At 38.5% G+C, this 20,547-nt stretch overlaps 1 protein-coding gene across 1 annotated transcript in view; it reads right to left on the minus strand.

Annotated features, from left to right (window-relative positions):
• Positions 1–2,601: 2,601 nt before the first annotated feature.
• PDCL2 (phosducin like 2) overlaps positions 2,602–20,547 on the minus strand; it is a 35,063-nt gene continuing 17,117 nt past the window's right edge. Inside the window, exons 4-6 of the mRNA XM_050790628.1 lie at positions 15,794–15,937; positions 8,507–8,715; positions 2,602–2,799 (exon numbers count right to left, since the gene is read on the minus strand). Of these exons, the coding sequence (XP_050646585.1) occupies positions 2,645–2,799; positions 8,507–8,715; positions 15,794–15,937 (508 nt within the window). The 3' untranslated portion in view covers positions 2,602–2,644. The remainder of the gene's footprint in view (positions 2,800–8,506; positions 8,716–15,793; positions 15,938–20,547) is intronic.

Consider the following 20,547-nt stretch of genomic DNA (forward strand, 5'->3'; position numbering starts at 1 on the left):
GGGAAAAACTGGTTAAAAACCCCACCTTTCATCTTCAGAGTTCCTTAAGTCACAAGTTCAGCCAGAGAATGTTTGCTTGGAACTGACACTGGAGTGTACAACTAGACAGACTTAATAACCCACACTGTGGAATGGGTAAAAGAAGATGCTCAGGTTGCCTTTAAAGGATTTGTTGCCTAGTGCTTCTTGAATTTTAATGTGCATATCACCTGGAGATCTCATTAAAATGAAAATTATGATTCAGTTAGTCTGCGATGGGGCCAGAGATTCTGCATTTCTAACAGGCTCCTTAGGAATCCTGCTGATTCTAGGACCACATTTACCACATTTTGACAAAAAGGGCACTATAGAGAAGGGAGATTCAATACAGCACAGTTGGCAAGAATAGACAAAAATATTAGGATAAAATATCAATTTTTATAGATCAAAAAATGACTGAATATTGGCAATTTAAAAAACTTTGTACCCCATTGAATATTCATTCAGTAAAATGGGGAACAATATTACATATTAAATAATTTCTGCATATCCTGACAAATATTTTTACCCTAGTCAAATGAGAATGTATACATGAAGCAGTGTATGGAAGTAGTAGTGACCTGTGTTGGTAGGCATCAATCAGTCCTTGCTAAAAGAATGTGTGCGTGCACTTTGCTAAAGAGCGGGGCCGGAATCACAAGCAGCCAGTTCTAACATGATATACTTTTATTATTTTTACAAATGTTAGTCTTCAGAACTGTTTGTGGGTAAAAACTTACTGCCACCTGGTGGATCTGAGTTAAGACAAAGGGAAATAGATATCTTTTTTAAGCTCTCCTAAATACTATTATTATTTCGTTATTTTAACTTTAAAAAGAAAACAGATAAATATGTATTTACTTTTTAAAAGACTTCATTTAGGGGGACTTTCTGCATTTGGTTTCAATTGGAGGGGAAAATAATGTATATGAAAGTTATTTTGATAAATATGGTTATATGCATTAGATGGCATTAGAGTTACATTGTAACTGTAGAAGATGGCTCTTCCTTTCATTTCCACAGCTGTTTTTATCCTGAATAGTAACTTACCCATTCATTTCTGGAAGTTTCAGGAATTGGATAAATGAAACTAGGTAATTACCTCTCTGACATGTGTATGTAATGCTATAATAAAGACCACTATGTGTGACCTCTCTGAACTTTCCTCCATCTAGTCTCAAGATGTATATTTACTATCTCAGAAGAATTTTCCTAATCCTTCCCAGAATTAGATCAATTGATTTTTACCTGGTGAAATAAACTCTTATTACCTTACCCAAATGTGTATTTAACTTTCCTTCCACTTCATGGTTCTCTGTAGCCTCTAAGATCCCTAAATAGCAAGAGCCTTTTCTTGACTCAATCTGCCTCAATTCTCACCAATTCATTTTTGTGATCTAGGCATTTAAACCTAGTCTAGATTCTCTCACAAATATCAGTGAACATCCATAATGAGAATTATGGATCACAAATACAAACAAAGTAGAAAAAAATCTGTTACTGAACTATTATATGCTGGATTTACCAACCTTTCCTCTAAAAGTGATGTTCATTATTATGCCAAGATGAAACATCCTATAGGCCTTCTGCAGTGTACTAATGTATATTTTCTCATGATGAATTCTTCTGTGATTACTGTTAAAACATAGGTCATCCTACAATATATTTTTCTCACCTCTGCTCAGGATTTAGAAACTTACATGGTGTAGTGTTCTAATGATTCTATAGTTTAACTATTAATGAGAATACTCAGTAATTGTCTAACTTGATAGTAACTACTCAGAACAATAATAATGAATACAGATTTTTTTATGTACTTTTCAAAATCTATTAATTGCATTATGCTATTAAGTGGTTAATGTTTTAATAGGTAAGAGATTTCTAAGAAAAAGCTTTATGGTCATAAATTTAAAACTTTTTACTTAAGTCTCTAGATTTTAAAATGTGTTGACTTAAATAAAATTTCATGGTTTTCTTTCATTGCTTTCATTTGTAGTTCTCTTTGGAAGTGAGTAAGCAAGAAAGGTCTTGTAATATTTGTGTTTTTGTCCAACATGAGTTAGAAAAAGGATAAACCACAGAAAAATACTAAGGGCTTAATACAAATTCTGTTTTGTTTTGTTTTTTGTTTTGTTTTGTTTGAGATGGAGTTTCACTCTTGTTGCCCAACATAGAGTGCAATGGCGCGATCTTGGCTCATCGCAACCTCTGCCTCCTGGGTTCAAGCGATTCGCCTGCCTCAGTCTCCCGAGTAGCTGAGATTACAGGCATGTGCCACGATGCCCAGCTAATTTTTGTATTTTTAGTAGAGACGGGGTTTCTCCATGTTGGTCAGACTGGTCCCGAACTCCCGACCTCAGGTGATCTGCCCCCTTTGGCCTCCCAAAGTGCTGGGATTACAGGCGTGAGCCACCATGCCTGGCTGCCAAATTCCATTTTTCTCAGAGGCAATGAATATTCTGAAATGCCTGAAAATTTTTAAAATGACATATATGCCATAATTCTAATATAAAAATGAAAATAAAATAAATCTGTTCATGAATTTTCTGATCCCTAATTATAAAAGCAGTCATAAGTAAAACATTCAGTACACATATACTAAAAGCTATTTACTGAATATTTCTCTCTATTTGGTATCATTATCACTGTTGGAGCTATCACTGTCATCATGAATAGAAGTGTTTCTAATTGAAGATACCATCATATCTACAATGTCTTTTTGGGGGTTTTCTTCCAAATCAGTCTGTATTGCTCCAACTTCTGCTAGCTTCCATTCAAGTTCTGTAATAAATAACCCATCATTAAGTCAGTTAAAAATCTTGAAAAAATGAATAATTTTTCATCTATATGAAATAGGAGTTGACTCTTAGTAATATTACCATGGAAATGATGATATATTTATTTATAGTTTTTTTTTTCTTTTTTCAGACAGAGTCTCACTCTGTCACCCAGGCTAGAGTGCATCTTGGCTCACTGCAACCTCTGCCTCCCAGGTTCAAGCGATTCTCATGCCACAGCTTGCTGAGTAGCTGCAATTACAGGTGCATGCCACCACACCCAGCTAATTTTTGTATTTTTTAAGTAGAGTCAGGGTTTCAACATGTTGGCCAGGCTGGTCTCGAACTCCTGACCTCAAGTGATCCCCCTACCTCAGCCTCCCAAAGTGCTGGGATTACAGGTGTAAGCCACCACACCCAGCCTGGTATCTTTAGAACTGGTTGACAGTAAAAGTGCTACAATATCAAAATACACATTGGATATAGCAAAGTTATACTTAAAGGGAGAAATTATGGTTAAACTGGTTCCTAGTCTGTTTTGTGATAAAAGAATACCTGAGACTTGAGTAATTTATAGAGAACCGAGATTTATTTCTTATACATCTGGAGGCTGGGAAGTATAAGGTTGAGGGGTCTACATCAGGTGAGGGTCTTCTTGCTGAGGTTATCCCACGGCAGAATTCAAGTGAGTTAGAGAAGGTGAATGAGAGACAACAAGAGAGGGCTGAACTCACTTCTAAAACAAACCCATCCTCATGACAACAACCCCACTCTGCAATAATGACATTAATCCATTCATGAGGGCAGAGACCTCATGACCTAATCACCTCTTAAGATCCCACTTCTCAACACTGTTGCATTGGGGATTACTAATTTTGGGGGACACATTCAAATCATACCATTCCACCCCAGCCCCCAAAATTCATGTCCTCTTACATGCAAAATACATTCATTCTATCCCAGTAGCCCCCAAAGTCTCAACTTGTTCCAACATCAACTCAAAAGTCCACAGTCTCATCTAAATCAGATACAGGAAAGACTCAAGACACAATTCATACTGAGGTACATTTCCCTCCAGCTGTGAGCCTATAAAATTAAACAAGCTGGCCAGGTGTGGTGGCTCACACCTGTAATCCCAGCACTTTGAAAGGCTGAGGTGGGCGGGTCACCTGAGGTAAGGAGTTTGAGATCAGCCTGGCCAACATGGTGAAACGCCATCTCTACTAAAAATACTAAAAAAAAAAAAAGAAAAGAAAACATTAGCTGCGCATGGTGGCAGACACATGTAATCCCAGCTATTCAGGAGGCTGAGGCAGAAGAATCGCTTGAACCCTGGAGGCAGAGGTTGTAGTGAGCCGAGATCGAGATCGTGCCATTGCACTCCAGTCCGGGCAACAGTGCAAGACTCCATCTCAAAAAAAAGAAAAAAAGAAAAAAAGAAAAAGAAAAAGAGTGAAGTGAAATTTTAATAAATGGTGTTGAAACAGTTGCATTTTCTTACAGAAAAAAAGTAGATACATTCCTGATATGGTTTGGCTATGTCCCCACCCTAACCTCATCTTGAACTGTAGTTCTCATAATCACCACGTATTGTGGGTGGGAGGTAATTGAATCATGGGGGTTGTTATCTCCATGCTGTTCTCTTGATACTGAGTTCTCACCAGATCTGATGGGTTTTATAAGGGGCTTTTTCCCCACTTCACTTGGCTCTCATTCTTCTCTTTCCTGCTGCCATGTGAAAAAGAACATGCTTGCTTCCCATTCTGTCATGATTGTAAGTTTCCTGAAGCCTCCCCAGCCAGCTGAACTGTGAGCCAATTAAACCTCTTTCCTTTATAAATTACCCAGTCTCAAGTATGTCTTTATTAGCAGCGTGAAAATAGACTAATACAATTCCTTACATCAAATCATACACAAAAGAAAAGCCCAATGTTATTCAAGACCTAAGCTCAAAAATAAAAATTTAAAACTCTTAGAAGAAAGTATAGAAGAATATATTTTTCACCTTGGGAATACAGAAGGGTTTTGAAAAGAAAGCACAAAAAGTGCACAATAAAGAAAAAGATTAATAATTTTCACTATGCCAAATCATAACTTTTATCTGACAATCAAAATGAAATGACAAGCCATAACTGGTGAGAATATATTAGTAATACTATAAAAATAGTATCCAGAACTTTACACACACACTCATGCACACATACACACTCTTATAAATCAATGAAAAAAACACAAATGACAAAATGGACAAAGTATATAAACAGGAGAGGAAATCAGAATGAGCAATGCATATGAAAAAATCCATAACCTCACTTGTAATGAGGGAAATCCAAATTTAAACAATGAAATGATACCATTTCATATCCATCAGATTGACCAAAAAACCAACAGTCTAAAATTAACAAGAAGTGGTGAAGATGTGGGTATATCTTTAAACACAGATGGAAGGATAAATTGATACTTCCATTTATAGAGCAGTCTATCAACTATCAAGTGAAGTTGAAAATGTGTATACCCTATATTCCCACAATTCTCCATATATCCTTGAGAAATTTTTACAGGTGGACACAACAATTGTCACAGCAGAATTGTTCATAATGGGAAAATTGGAAACAACTCACATTTCTCACAACAGGGGAATGATAAATTGAGGAATAGCTGATTATAGAATGCTAGACAGGAGATAAAGTTATTGAATCAGACACATATGAAATAAATGAGATTCTGAATACTATGATTGTGATTTTTAAAAAAGCAAGTTGCAGAATGATATTACAATATAATGCCCTTTATTAAGTACTTTCGATTTTGCAATTAATTATTCCTTCTATTTCTATAGATATACTTAAGTTAAAGCATAACAATATAGACCAGATAGTTTCTCTTAAAATTAAAAATAGAATTATCTATCATCTAGTAATTCCATTTCTGTGTATATTCCCAGAATAATTAAAAATGGAGATAAGCATATTATTTGTACACACATGTTCATAACAGCATTATTCACAATAGCCAAAAGGTGAAAACAACCTAAGTATCCATCAACAGATGAAGGTATACTCAAGATATACTTAAAAAGGAAAAAAATTCTGATAACATGCTACCACATGGATGAAACTTGAGGACATTATGCTAAGTGAAATAAGTCAATCACAAAGGACAAATACTATATGATTCCATTTATATGAGGTATCTAGTGCTGTCAAATTCATAGAGACAGAATCTTAAAAAGGTGATTGCCCGGGCTGAAGCAATTGGAGACCAAGGAGTTTTTGTTTAATGAGTACAGAGTTTGTTATGTAAAACAAAAAAAACTTCTGGAGATGATGGTGATGGAATATGAATGTGCTTAATGCCACTGAACTGTATGCTTAAAAATAGTTGATGGTAAATGTTATATTACGCATATTCTACTACAATGTTTAAAATACACCAATAAATTTCATTGATATCTCCCTCTCAAAAAAAAAATTAAATAAATAAAGGGACGAGATACACTCTAAATTCTTGATAGTTTTTGCCCCTAAGGAAGCAGGGAGGGGAACAGGACTAAGTATGAAATACAGGTAATTTCAACTTTATCTGTAATGTGTTTTTAAAAGATAAGCAAACAGGCCAGGCATGGTGGCTCATGCTTGTAATCCCAGCACTTTGGGAGTCAAATGTGGGAGGATTACTTGAGCCTAGGAGTTTGAGACCAGCCTGGGCAATATCGTGAGACCTCATCTCTACTACAAAATTTTGTTAAAAAAATAGTTAGGTGTGGTGGCTGGCACCTGTAGTCCCAGCTACTCAGGAGGCTAAAGTGGGAGGATTACTTGAGCCTGAGAAGTCAAGGCTGCAAGTGAGCCATAATTGTGCCACTGCACTCCAGCTTGGGTGACAGAGTGAGATGCTATCTCAAATAAACAGCTGAAGCAAGCATAAACAAATGTTCACATTTGTTACTTTTGGTAATTACTATGGTCCTGAATGTTTGTGTCCCCCCAAAATTCATATGTTGAAATCCTAATCCCCAAGGTGATGGTATTAAGAGGTGGGGACTTTGGCAGTGATTAGACCATGAGGGCAGAGCACTCTTCAATGGAATGAGTGAACAGAGAGGCCAAAAGGAGCTTGTTTGCCCCTTCCACCACGTGAGGTCAATGAAGAGGTCACCATCTATGAAGAACAGGTCCTCATAAAACACCAAATCTGTTGGCGCCTTGATCTGGGACTTCCCAGCCTCCAGAACTGTGAGATATTAATATAAAGTTTCTTGTTTATAAGCCACCCAGTTTATAGTATTTTTATTATAGCATTCCAAACAGAGAAGACAATAATGATTTCATGAATGCTTACTATATGATTATTCTATGTATTCTTTTATGTACTCTTATGTCGTTAATTTTTTTAATTAAAAAGAAAAGATCCAAGCTACAAAAACAGGTGGTAAAACAAGGAAAGGCCTTAGAAGACTAAAAGAAAAATGGGAAACTTCTGGAAAAATTAAAGTGTCAGAGGTCTCGGTAAGGCCAAAAACAATTTTGGGGGACTGACAGAGTGAAAGAATACCTATTGAAACCAACCGGCCAGGCGCAGTGGCTTACATCCGTAATCCCATCACTTTGGGAGGCTGAGGAGGGCAGATCTCCCAAGGTCAGGAGTTCAAGATCAGCCTGGCCAACATGGCGAAAACCCATCTCCACTAAAAATTACAAAAATTAGCCGGGTATGGTGGTGGGCACCTGTAATCCCAGCTACTCGGGAGGCTGAGGCAGGCAGAACTGCTTGAACCCAGGAGGCAAAGGTTGCAGTGAGCCGAGATCATGCCACTGCACACTAGCCTGAGTGACAGAGCAAGGCTCCGTCTCAAAAACAAACAAACAAACAAACAAAAGAACAAAAACTGAAAACAGCCATTCATGATGGCTTTAACACAGTGGTGAGAGAAAATGATTTTTAGTTTTGTAAAATAGAGTTAAAGCACTGCCAAAAAATGAATGTATCAAAGAAATGACCTTAGGAAGTAAAAACAATTAAAGAAGATAAAAATAGAAAGTCTTGTGCTGTGTGCTAAGAAAAATAAAGTAATAGGAGGCATGGTCCCTGCAATTTTTAGGAAGATAAAATTCAAAGCAGATTGATTCATCAACAAAATTAGATATCATGCTAATAAGTGAAAAGTAAGATGCATTGAATATACACTATAGAAATTCAGTAGAGAAGAAAAAGATTATGAATTGGTTCAATATTACATAATGCAGTAAATAAAAATAGAGCAGACTCATGTAGGAATAAAGTTTGGATATGGAGAACAGAGAAAGGTAGAACACGTTAGGTACAAGCAGAGAATGTGTAAAAAAGTGTGATGGCACAAATGAGTTAATGTATATTTAGTAGTAGCTGAAGACCAGCCTAGTAGTGGCTGAAGACCAGCCTAACAAGAACAGAAACTAGAAAGCACTGAGCATTATAGTTGGAGAGGTGGGTGGACATTCTAAAGGAGAAGATTCTAAATTTTTAACTTACTTGAGACAGAGAACTATTAAGGATTTTAAGCAAGGGGCTGTTATTAGAGTATTACTATAGGAAAATTAATCTGGAGGCATACAAAAAGAGACTAAAAGCAAGGAAAAAACCTTGGTACAAAGGAAGAAGACTTTTAGGATACTTGTTAGTTTCTGGATGTTTTCACCTATCATTTTTATAAACAAAATTTGTAACATTACCTTCCAGCTTGAGATTTATCCCTCCACATTCTAAAATTCCAATGAATTTGGCTTCTATCTGACCATTTTTATAAACAAAAATTGTTGGTAAACAATTGTCATGGTAGTGTTGAATACAGCTATTCACGATGGCTTTAACAAATTTAGTTTCTGGAAACTTTCTTGCTAGAAGACTAAGATGCTGGTTAACCAACAAACACATTGGGATGCTAAAAAGAGAAACAGTACACACAATCTTTAATAAACGGACTACTCATCTCAGTCTAATGAAATAAGTAAAATATCGCCATGGCAAAAATAAATCTTAGATTAATATAAAAACATGTTATTATCATCCTCTATTGTTACCTTTAGCAATGATGAACTGTATGTAGAGTCCTCTGGTTTTTATTGCAAGCACCATTATAGCCTGGGAATGAAGCTAGCTACCAGGCAAGCTGATGCTTAACTTAAGGAAACTACATCCAACGAGCATCAGTTTGGTTCAAGCAGGTTCCCAGTTTGTAGAAAAAACAAAAACAAAAACAAAAACAAAAACACGACACTTCTAGGAAATCCTTTGCAGTTCTGAGTTGAAACAAAAGGATCCCAACTCTTGTTGCCATCACCAGCTTCTTTCCATGTAATGAGTTTACCATATCCAGAACTGTCTTTCCTGACTCCATCAAAATTCTCCCACAGTCTTTGGAATCCCACTCCATGTCACATTCTGGTGGCCCCATTATCCAGAACTATTCCTTACCAGAAATTTAATATTGATTGGAAGTGTGACCACAACCTCAGTTCTTCCTGCTTTATCACTTAATTCTCATCACACTCATTGATCAATTAGTTCCTTTTCTCCCATTTTATCAAACTTTCAAGTGAATCCCTTCACCTCTACTTTATTCCACATTCCTTCCATCTCCCTTGGGACCTTTGTTGGTTATTCTGCTTCCCTCTTTTCCTGTTTTCTCATCTTTCCTTCTCCAAAGACTCTTTCTCCATTTTACATAAACATATTCAATTTGGGCCGGGTGCAGTGGCTAAAGCCTATAATCCCGGCACTTTGGGAGGCCAATGTAGACAGATCCTTTGACGTCAGGAGTTCAAAACCAGTCTGGCCAACATGGTGAAACCCCGTCTCTACTGAAAAATGAAAGGTTTTAGGGGCCAAGGGAAAATTTCTTTGCCCTCCGAAGGAAGGTTCACTGAAAGATCAACTAACAAAAGGCAGATTAATTGGAGAAAAGGCACACAAGTTTATTAACATGCACATGAGAGAGGAAACACAAAGTGATTACCCAAACCCTCCAATGAGGTACAGAAGCTTATATGCTATCTTGAGGCTACAGAAAGAATGGAGGCTCTGGCATGACCAAAAACGTGTTATTGGGGTAAATCAGGTTACAGTGACAAGACAGGCTATGGGAGGCAGAGAAGAGGAGGCCTGGCTAGCAAAAGTGGTCTTGTTATGTAGATGAAACCTTACAGGTAGCAGCCCTTAAAGAGAATAGATGGTAAATGTTTCTTTTGGACCTTTAAAGGCATCAGATTCTCAGTTAACTTGGTCCTAGATTAGACAAGGGAAGGCCCTCAGAGAAGGCCTGACTGCATGAATGCAGATTTTCTCTACAGTTGCAAATCTCCACAAAAGACAGCTTTACAGGGTTACTTCAGTTTTGTTGGCTCTCTGAACACCCACCTCAAAATATGTCAAGAAAGTATATCTTAGAGTAAAATGTTTTGATTTTCTTCAAGGTGAAATGAGTCCACTAATATCTAATTCAGAGAAATTTTATAATTTTCATTAGAAATTTTATCAGAATGAAAGCTCAGTCAGTGGTACAACAGATATTTGTGGGATGGATCAGTAGTGTGAATGGCAAAAGGCAGGTAGGTATTGGTGGTGGCAGTGAAAAGTATAGATTTAAGAGAATATTGCATAACAGATTGTGATGCAGGGAGAAAGGGTTACCCGAAGAAAGTTCTGACAGCAAGCAGTAGGAGAACAAAATTGGTGTTGGGGTTGAGGGCCAGAATTTTAACCCCAGAAGAGCTGTAAAATATGAGGCAGACCAGTAACATCACAAAGCAAGTTAAGAGCCTATTTATGATATTCAAGCTTCAAAATATGCACTTGGGTATAAGAATAATATAAAAGCCCCAAATTAGAATTGGGGTACAGGCATAAGATTAAATAAAACCAGAAACAAGACTGACTTAAAGCTAAATCATCAGGCTTACTGGCCCAGGTTGAGTTAGATCGCTCTAAAGCACCTTAAGGAGGCTAAGCCTTCATTTGGCTAAAAAGTGGGTCTAATCCTATCAATTTAATGGCAAGGAGGCATTGAAATTATAGAATTTAGGAGTCTAATCAACAAACACACACCACCTTTTTATAAAACTGAAAGAAAGTAGCTAAAAATAAAACCACCTTTGCAAAAACTTTAACAGTGAGAGAATTATGACAGTGAAAGAGATGTGATCTAACCAACCCCCATCTTCTCTTTAACCTCCAAACTGCCCAGAATCATTCCTGGACTTGGGCCAAGCTAACTTTGGGAGAAATTCAGTTTATAGTTTAAATGATAACAGCTTTTCCCCAAAACTAAACCACCTTTGTAAAAGCTAAGCGAAGACTAGGTTAGGAGGATGAGAGGAGCCTGAATTCTGCTAAGATACACACTTAAACAATTACCAGCCATTATTCTGGAAGTCACAAGATTTGCAACTTCCTCAATTACTCCTGCAGACAACAACCCTATTGTAGAACCTAAGATTGGCCTTTTTGATACATCTTTTAAGGTTTTTGCATTTCTGATGACTGATGCCTCTACCTGGACCCACCAAGCGGTCCTGTGGCCCCATACAGAAGCAGACTTAGCCCGCATGAGGACTGTATTAGTCCATTCTCATGCTGCATTATAATAAAGACATACCCAAGGCTGGGTAATTATAAAGGAAAGAGGTTTAACTGACTCACAGGAAACTTACAATCATGGCAGAAGGGGAAGCAAGCACATTCTTCTTCACATGTGGCAGCAATGAGAAGTGCTGAGCAGAAGGGGAAAAGCCCCTTATAAAGCCATCAGATCTCAAGAGAACTCACTCATTATCACAAGAACAGCATGAGGGTAACTGCCCCCATGAAATTACCTCCCGCCAGGTCCCTCCCTCGACAAATGGGGATTATGGGAAATTCAGTTCAAGATGAGATTTAGTGACGACACAGCCAAACCATATCAAGGATCATTTTCTACATCCCTATGATTGCATTCCCAACCAATCAGCAGTACCCATTCTGTGGTCTGGCAAACTATCCTTGAAAAACCCCAGCCTCCAAATTTTGGGGGAGGCTGATTTGAGTAATAATAAAACTCTGGTTTCCTGTTCAACCAGCTCTGCATGAATTAAACTCTTTATTGCAATTCCCCTGTCTTGATAAATTGGCTCTATGTGGGCAGCAGGCAAAATGAACCCCATTGGGTGGTTACAAAAACATAAATTAACAGCTGTCCTTCAACTTTATAATATTAAAAAGCTGTACGTAAATCCTTTTTTTCTGAGATGGAGTCCCGCTCTGTTGCCCAGGCTGGAGTGCAATGATGTGATCTCAGCTCACTGTAACCTCTGCCTCCCAGGTTCAAGCGATTCTCCTGCCTCAGCCTCCCAAGTAACTGGGATTATAGGGACACAACACCATGCCCGGCTAATATTTTGTACTTTAGTAAAGACAGGGTTTTGCCATGTTGGCCAGGTTGGTCTCAAACTCCTGACCTCAGGTGATCTGCCCACCTCAGCCTCCCAAAGTGCTGGGATTACAGGCATGAGCCCCAAGCCTGGCCAGTAATTCCATTGTTAAAAACTAAAGTTTTCTAAGGAATATTTATAACACAATTATTTTCTGTTATATTTTATAAATTTGGATTATTACAGATTAATTTTCAAAATATATGTTTTATACCAACACAGGAACATATTTTCTGTTTTTTTTTTTTTTTTTGATTCAGAGTCTTGCTCTGTCACCCAGGTTGGAGTGCAATGGCGCGATCTCAGTTCACTGCAACCTCTGCCTCCTGGGTTCAAGCCATTCTCCTGCCTCAGTCTCCCACATTGCTGGGACAACAGGCATGCACCACCAAGCCCGGCTAAAATTTTTTTTTTTTTTTTGTATTTTTAGTAGAAATGGGGTTTCACCATGCTGGCCAGGCTGGTCTTTGACTCCTGACCTCAAGTGATCCGCCTGCCTCAGCCTCCCAAAGTGCTGGGATTACAGGTGTGAGCCACAGCACCCAGCCCCAGGAATGTATTTTCTTAATGTCCAGAAATCTAATATGTAACTACTTTAGAGTGGTCCAGAAAAACCTTCTGAGAAGGTCACAAATACTTAAAATATTATGAAACCACATCCTTCTTTTTGAGTCTATCAAAGCATATGACAATTTGAAGCAGACTAAAACACATGCAACCTCTTTATGAATTTTTAAAAATTATTTCTAAAAACTAGTAATTTATATGGAAATAACCATTAAACTAGATAATTTTACTTAGAAGCAATATCTACTCTGCTAACCACACAGGGTCAGAAAAACATTCAGTAAACCACTTCAGTATATAATATTTACCACAAACAGATCCCTGTTTTATAAATGTCAGTGTTTCTCATCCTTATCTGTGAGACCTACAAGCAGCATTTACAAACTGGTTAACCAAATAAATAGTATAGGTAATATGGAAGTGTGATTTCAGGAAATAACTTTTCTCTGAAGAATGCAAGTCCTTTTAAACATTTACACCCACGGAGTCATTAAAATGAGACAGCAAGCCAGGCACAGTGGTTCACGCCTGTAATCTCAATACTTTGGGAGGCTGAGGCAGGGGGATCACTTGAGGCCAGGAGTTCGAGACCAGTCTGGGCAACATAGCAAGACCCCGTTTCGATGAAAAAATTTTAAAAATTAGCCAGATGTGGTAGTGCAGACCTGTAGTCCAAGCTACTTGGAGGACTGAGGCAGGAGGATCATTGCTTGAGCCCAAGCATTAAAGGCTGCATTGAGCTACGATCGTCACTGCACTCCAGCCTGGGAAACACAGTGAGACCCTGTATCAAAAATAAAAAGAGAGAATTACAACCTACTCCCTCCTTCACCTATGCATTCCTCTCTTGAAACTGCTTGCTATTGCTTGCAAGTAGCTATAAATCAACCCAATAATACATCAGACACTGTAATTTTCATAGTTTAACAATCTATAGCCAATCACTAATCAATGTTATTTCCTTAAGCCAAAGAGAATTCCTGACAAACAGCTTTGTATTAGTCCACTCCCTGTCCCCCTTTTATGTCTTCACAAACCTGCTCATAACAAAGGCTAAAGGGAGATCGTATCCAAGGTTACTTGGGTTTAGTCTTCTGGGCAGCTATCCTCACTTTGGCTCAAGTAAACTCTTTAAATTATATTTTGTGCCTCAGCCTCTTCCTTTTAGGTCAACACATTCTTTTAAAAACTTTAAAGCTACCTAAAAATTAATCTACCAAGAGTTTTAGTTATAAAAAAATAACTTTTATGGGGCATTTTCTTTTATGGGGCATGTTGTCCTATCAAAGTTCAACTCAGGAACTGCAAAGTATAGCCCCATACAGGCTATACAGGGTTATATACAGGGCTATAATTTGCATAAATTGCTCTGTACATAATTTCCCCAAGGACCTAAAGAGAAAAAAAAATTATTATTCAGAGATTGAAATAAGGACAGTGAAGGTTGCTGTCATGGCCTCTGTTCCTAGAATGGTTTATAGCTCTGAGGCAGAGGGGTAGGGACCTAAAGCTAGAAGGACTGTTTGAATGAGAGAAACAGAGTTGGGGAAAAGTCTACTTTCCCTATTTACTAGGCAAGGCTGGTGAGGCCTAGCAACAGTGGATTATACCTAGTACCACCAGGTATATTTTTAAATTAACTGTCTTGGAGGAATGGGGGAGTATAGGGGTGCAGGGGAATTGTTCTACTAGAAGAGACTTAAGAGAGCTGATATATCTAAATGTGCTGCATAATTCTTGATTGACTCCTTGTCCAAAACATATGTATTTATAAAAGACATTTTTAAGTCACTTGGGAAAATCTGAGTAAGGACGAGGTATTAGATGGTATGAGGAATTACTGTTAATTTTGTTAAGTGAAAAAATGGTATTGTGGTTATGTAGAAGAATGTTCTTGCAGGGATTCATAATATGCCACACCAAAATAAGCCACTCTGGCATAAGGATTATTTTGAGCTAAAGACAACTGAAAAGAAACAAACAAAGAAAAATATTCTCCACCCAGTAACATCCTCACTCTTGTCTCTACCAGGAAGGGGAGGACACTCTTAATCACTGGATAAAGCTCTAGATTCTTATCATCCCAGTGAGGCACCAGAGGAATCTGTATAACAAACCTTGCTAAAACAACCTTTAATTTCTATTAAATCAAACACTCTAAATATTGACCATATAGATTCAACAAGTTGAATACATAGTTTCACCCATGTATTTACCATCCCACAGTTTGTTATTCCTAGAAGCTCAAAGACCCTTTCTGTTGTCTTATCATATCTCTATAAATTTGCTGTTCTTTTGTTAAGATACTATATAAGCCCAAGCTCTAACCACCACTTTGAGTTACTTATCACTGAGCTCTCCTATGTGTATGTGTAATGCACTTATTAATAGGCTTCTGTTTGTTTTTCTCTTGTTAACCTGTCTTTTGTCAGTCCAATTTGTAGGATCCCAGCCAATAAACCTAAAATGGGTAGAGGAAATAGAACTTTTTTTTCTTTCCAACACCTTTATGTTTTGAAGATGCATGCTGAAGTACACAGGAATAAAGCATCATGCTATGGTCAGTTTACTTTCAGTTTACTTTCTACAAATGCAAATATACACACACACAGATACAATTATATAAATATGGCAAAAGGTTACTTGTTGAATCTACATGGTCGATATTTAGAGTGTTCGTTTTCTCATTCTTTCTACTTCTCTGTATTTTTGAGATTTTCTAGAATAAAAAATTTTTAACAAAACTACCAAAGAGTGCTTATTTTTCTAAAAAGTGTGACAAGTTCCTGAAATTAGAAATGAAAGGATCTTAAAATACCTAATTTAATCCCTGAAGCCAGTGACTATCAAAAACTCTATGGATGTATATGTGTGTAATATATAGTTGCTTTTTCTTGAGTACTGTCATACGCTTTGTAAAACCTTAAAACCAAAAATATGTCTTTTAAAATAGTAGTATATTAACATTTTGAAATACTATGATCTTACCTTGATCTGTATAGATGAATTATAACCCACACATCTTTTTCTGCATTTGTGACTTCATTCACATACTGATTTCCAGAAATTTCTCTTAATTCTCCAAATTTTTGTTTTTTCTTAAGAGCTTTCCATTCCTGTAACCGCTTCTCTCTAATTAAAACATGAAATTAAATTACATAAGAATACTGTCATATTCTTAAGGTCATTCTCATATGTAATAACAATTTAGGGCAATGAATATAATGTCTATACATATCAAACACTTTAAATGATGGGATATTAATGAATGATCTTATAAAGCCAATTTCTCTTTTTATATGCAAATCTGTGTTATCATGGATATTGGAAAGTATAAGAAGTTTGCTATTGACTTTTAAATTTGTTTGTATTTAAGACTAGGTTTAAATCATTAACTGTCTTGGAGGAATGGGGGGTGCAGGGGTGCAGGGGTGCAGGGGAGTTGTTCCCTGCTATAGAGAGTTTATCTGGATGTTGTGCCAACAAATTCTCATGTACAAGTTGAATACTTTATTAAGGAGAATAATGATATCCAACATTTACCAAGTGCTTGCTATGTTGCCAGGCACTATTTTAAATACTTAACATTAATGAACTTAATCCTTGTAAAAATGTTACAAAGCCAGTACTATTATTATCCCCATGTAAATGTTAGTAACTATCATGCTAAAATGATCTTCACTTTGAAGCTTTTGTGAATATTTGCAATTACTTATTATAAACATAGATTTATTATAGATAGAGAGGTAGTAGAGGAGAGTGATTATGAGCTTGGATTCCAAGGTCAGACTAAACTGAGTTTAAATGCCAGTTCCAGTACTTGTTAATAGCATAAAGTTGGGCAGTTATTTAATCTCTCTACACTTCAGTTTCCCTAACTGTACATGGGAATAATACTAATAACTACTCACAAGGGATTATTGGGAAAAAAATGAAATAATACATGTAAATTTCTTAGCAGGGTGCCTGACACACCGTGAGCATTCAATAAACATTGCTACCTATTTATCTATCCATAGAGAACCTTGCAACTGTTTAAAAAACCCAACTTTCTCAACATCTACAATTTGACAGTTTTGCTGTTGAATGCCTGGATTCATGAAGCAAATCTAAATGGTTTCTGACATGCCTGCAAGTTTATTAACATTCAATGATTCTATACGTCTAAGTTTGCTGGGAGTATTTACTCCCTTTCTCTGTATACTAACCATATTTTCCCATTTTATGTATTCTTGATGCTCTGGCATCTGGCACATTGCTGATTCTGTAGAGTCTGCCCCTCCCAGGGCTAGTGAACTCCACGAAATAGCAAACACTCTTCAAACGCAAACCAATCAATCTAGGGCCCATACCCTCAATCACTTCATTTATCAGACTGAGCCACGATCCCCTGCCCTAATCATCCCAGGGCCAGGTACCAAATAACTAGAGATAGCCTCTACAGCCCAGAGCCCACCAAAATTATTGAAACTAGCCAATCCTAACTCTACTTACCCTGCCTTGCCTTGCTTTTCCCATAGAAACCACAACAAAAGCCTTATGCCCATGCTTTTCCCCTTGCTCCTTCTGACTTCTGATCAATTCAGGTGCTTCACTGCATGGCCCCAGTGTGGCATGATGTGGCACACACCCCTCCTCTTGGAAACTGTGAGTAACCAACTATCCTTTCAATAGCAACCATCTCCTGACATACTTGAATAAAAACAAAACCCTGGGTATATTTTAAAACATTCTGACCTTATTTCACATGCTAGAAACATTTCAAGTAAAACCTCTTACTTTACATAACCAGTAATCCAAGCAAAATCAAACCTAGAAGAAAATGCCAAGGATAGTAACCCAAGGCTGGGGACCTCTCATAGTTTTCAAATTGAAGTCCTTCAATTTTTCCTCCACTGGCCCAGATATTTGGAACCTAGAGTTACTCCACTGTTCTTCTGGGAGCCCTACTTTGTTTGTACCGAGTATCTAACTTCCCTCAATTTGATCTTACTGGCTTAACATCTTTCAGAAATTTCAAAATATTCTTATTCCAATGATGACACCATGCTCTAATTAATGGTGCAACTATCAATAACTTCTCTTCCTCCTCCCCTTTTCCACTTCTTCCTCCTTCTCATTTTTTTGTTATTTCAACTGAATTGGGCAGGGGAGAACGGTAAATACACGGGCTGCTTTTGCCATTAAGAGTTCACACGGTGTTCAATGGCGTGCATTTTTCACCTAACAATCCTATCATTTGGGATTCAGTTGCATAAACAGAAGGCCCACTAGCTATTTTAAGCAGAAAGGAGCTTAATATGGGGAATTAAATGCTTTATCAACCCAATAAAAAGAAGGAGCAGGCTATAGGCTGGGATACCAGGCATGACTCCCAGAATAACATGCAAAACTGGTCGGCCAAGGCTTTCTCTACCACAACCGGAAACTAGGGAATCTGGAACTACCACTCCATTGCTGGCTTTACTATCAGACTATTCTGAGAATCAGAAAGCCAGTGTAACAACTTTTGTCTCTAGAACCCTATCTTCTCAGTAATAATCTAAGGATGAGAAATTGTTGCCAAAATAATGGCTGCATTGGATACTATGCTCCATACCTGGATGATGGGTTCAATCATATCCCAAACCTCAGTATCATGCAATGTACCAGTATAACAAGCCTGCATGTGCATTCCCTGAATTTACAATAAAAGTTGAAATTATAAAATAAAAAAAAAAAGGCTCCAAAACCATGATGCAAATTCTACATCAGTACCACCTAAATGCATGCTTTGTGTGTTTCTAATTATTATTACTATTATTATTATTTTTGAGACAGAGTCTGGGCTCTCTCCCCCAGACTGGAGTGCAGTGGGGCATCTCGGCTCACTGCAAGCTCCGCCTCCCGGATTCACGCCATTCTCCAGCCTCAGCGCCCAAATAGCTGGGACTACAGGCGCCCGCCACCACGCCCAGCTAATTTTTTGTATTTTTAGTAGAGACGGGGTTTCACCGTGTTAGCCAGGATGGTCTCGATCTCCTGACTTCATGATCCACCCACCTGGGACTCTCAAAGAGCTGGGATTACAGGCATGAGCCACCGCGCCCGGCCGTGTGTTTCTACTTCTTTCCCCGGTTAATTTAGTTCTGAAGTCACATCCCCGGTGAAATATCTAAATCACATCCTTTACCTTTACTGCAACAAAGTCTGAGAAATATGTTAGGGTTTTAGCTTCAATGGTACTGGAATACACCAACAGAAAGGGGAACATATGTCAAAAAGGCCAATTTAGTATTATATGACACCAACAATATACTTGTTTATTGCTATGCATAAATTTTTTTCATCCTTTTAGCTAGAAGAGCTTCTGAACTGACTCCCTTGTTATTTTATAGTTAATTATCTACACAATAACATTTGTCTCTTCTTGTTAGAATATTACATCTTTTTTTAAAAAAAAATCTTGTCCTAAGCTATTGGCTAGGACCTATAGTATGATGTTTAATAACAGATGAGGCGGCGTGTGGTGGCTCAAGCTTGTAATTCCAGCACTTTGGGAGGCCAAGGCGGGCACATCACTTGAGGTCAGGAGTTCGAGACCAGCCTGGCCAACGTGGTTAAACACTGTCTCTATCAAAAAAATACAAAAATTAGTTGGGCGTGGTAGATGTGCCTGTAGTCCCAGCTACTCCAGAGGCTGAGGTAGGATAATCACTTGAGCCCAGGAGACATAGGCTGCAGTTAGCTGAGATTGGGCCACTGCACTGCAGCTGGTGTATTTACAAACCTTGAAATAGACACAGGGTGCTGATTGGTGTATTACAATCCCTTAGCTAGACAAAAAAGATCTCCAAGTCCCCACTAGACTCAGGAGGCCAGCAGGCTTCATCCAGTGGATCCCATATGGGGGCTGCAGGCAGAGCTGCCCACCAGTCCCCAGCCGGGCCTGCACTCCTCAACCCTTGGGCTGCGGATGGGACCAGGTGGCACGGAGCAGGGGGTGGCGCCAATAGGGGAGGCACCTGCCCTGCGGAGCCCACGGCAGAGAGGGGGCTGGGACATGGCAGGCTGCAGGTCCTGAGCCCTGCCCCATGGGGAGGTGGCTGAGGCCCAGCGAGAATTCGAGTGCAGCGCCTGCAGTGCTGGGGTACCCTGCGCAACCTCAGCAGCTGCTGGCCTGGGTGCTAAGCCCCTCACTGCCAGCCGCTCCCAGTGCAGGCCCCGAGCCCGCACCCACTGGAACTCGCGCTGGCTTGTGAGCACCCCACTGCAGCCCCGGTTCCTGCCCCCGCCTCTCCCTCCACACCTCCCTGCAAGCAGAGGGAGCCAGCTCCGGCTTCCGCCAGCCCAGAGAGGGGCTCCCACAGTGCAGTGGCGGGCTGAAGGAACTCCTCAAGCCCAGCCAGAGTGGACGCAGAGGCCGAGGAGGCGCTGAGAGCGAGGGCTGCTAGCACATTGTCACCTCTCACTGCATTCAAGGAATTCTCCTGCCCCAGCCTCCCATTTATCACTAGTTTTTTAAAAATATTTTCTTGCTGTTTTGTTTTTACTTTAAATGAGAAATTTGCTTTAAATCAGCACTAACAAGTACAGAATTTCTTAAGAACAAGTAATATTTTTAAACATTACTGGTTCAGGTACAGAAATGAAAATAATGCCATAATTTGGTGGCAACTAAATTTGTGATTTTGATGTGGAATATACAAATAAAAGAATTTCTATTTATGGTATCGCTCTTCAGTCTCTGGTAGAGACAGGTA

Source organism: Macaca thibetana, chromosome 5, assembly GCF_024542745.1.
Source record: "Macaca thibetana thibetana isolate TM-01 chromosome 5, ASM2454274v1, whole genome shotgun sequence".
Taxonomy (NCBI): Eukaryota; Metazoa; Chordata; class Mammalia; order Primates; family Cercopithecidae; genus Macaca; species Macaca thibetana.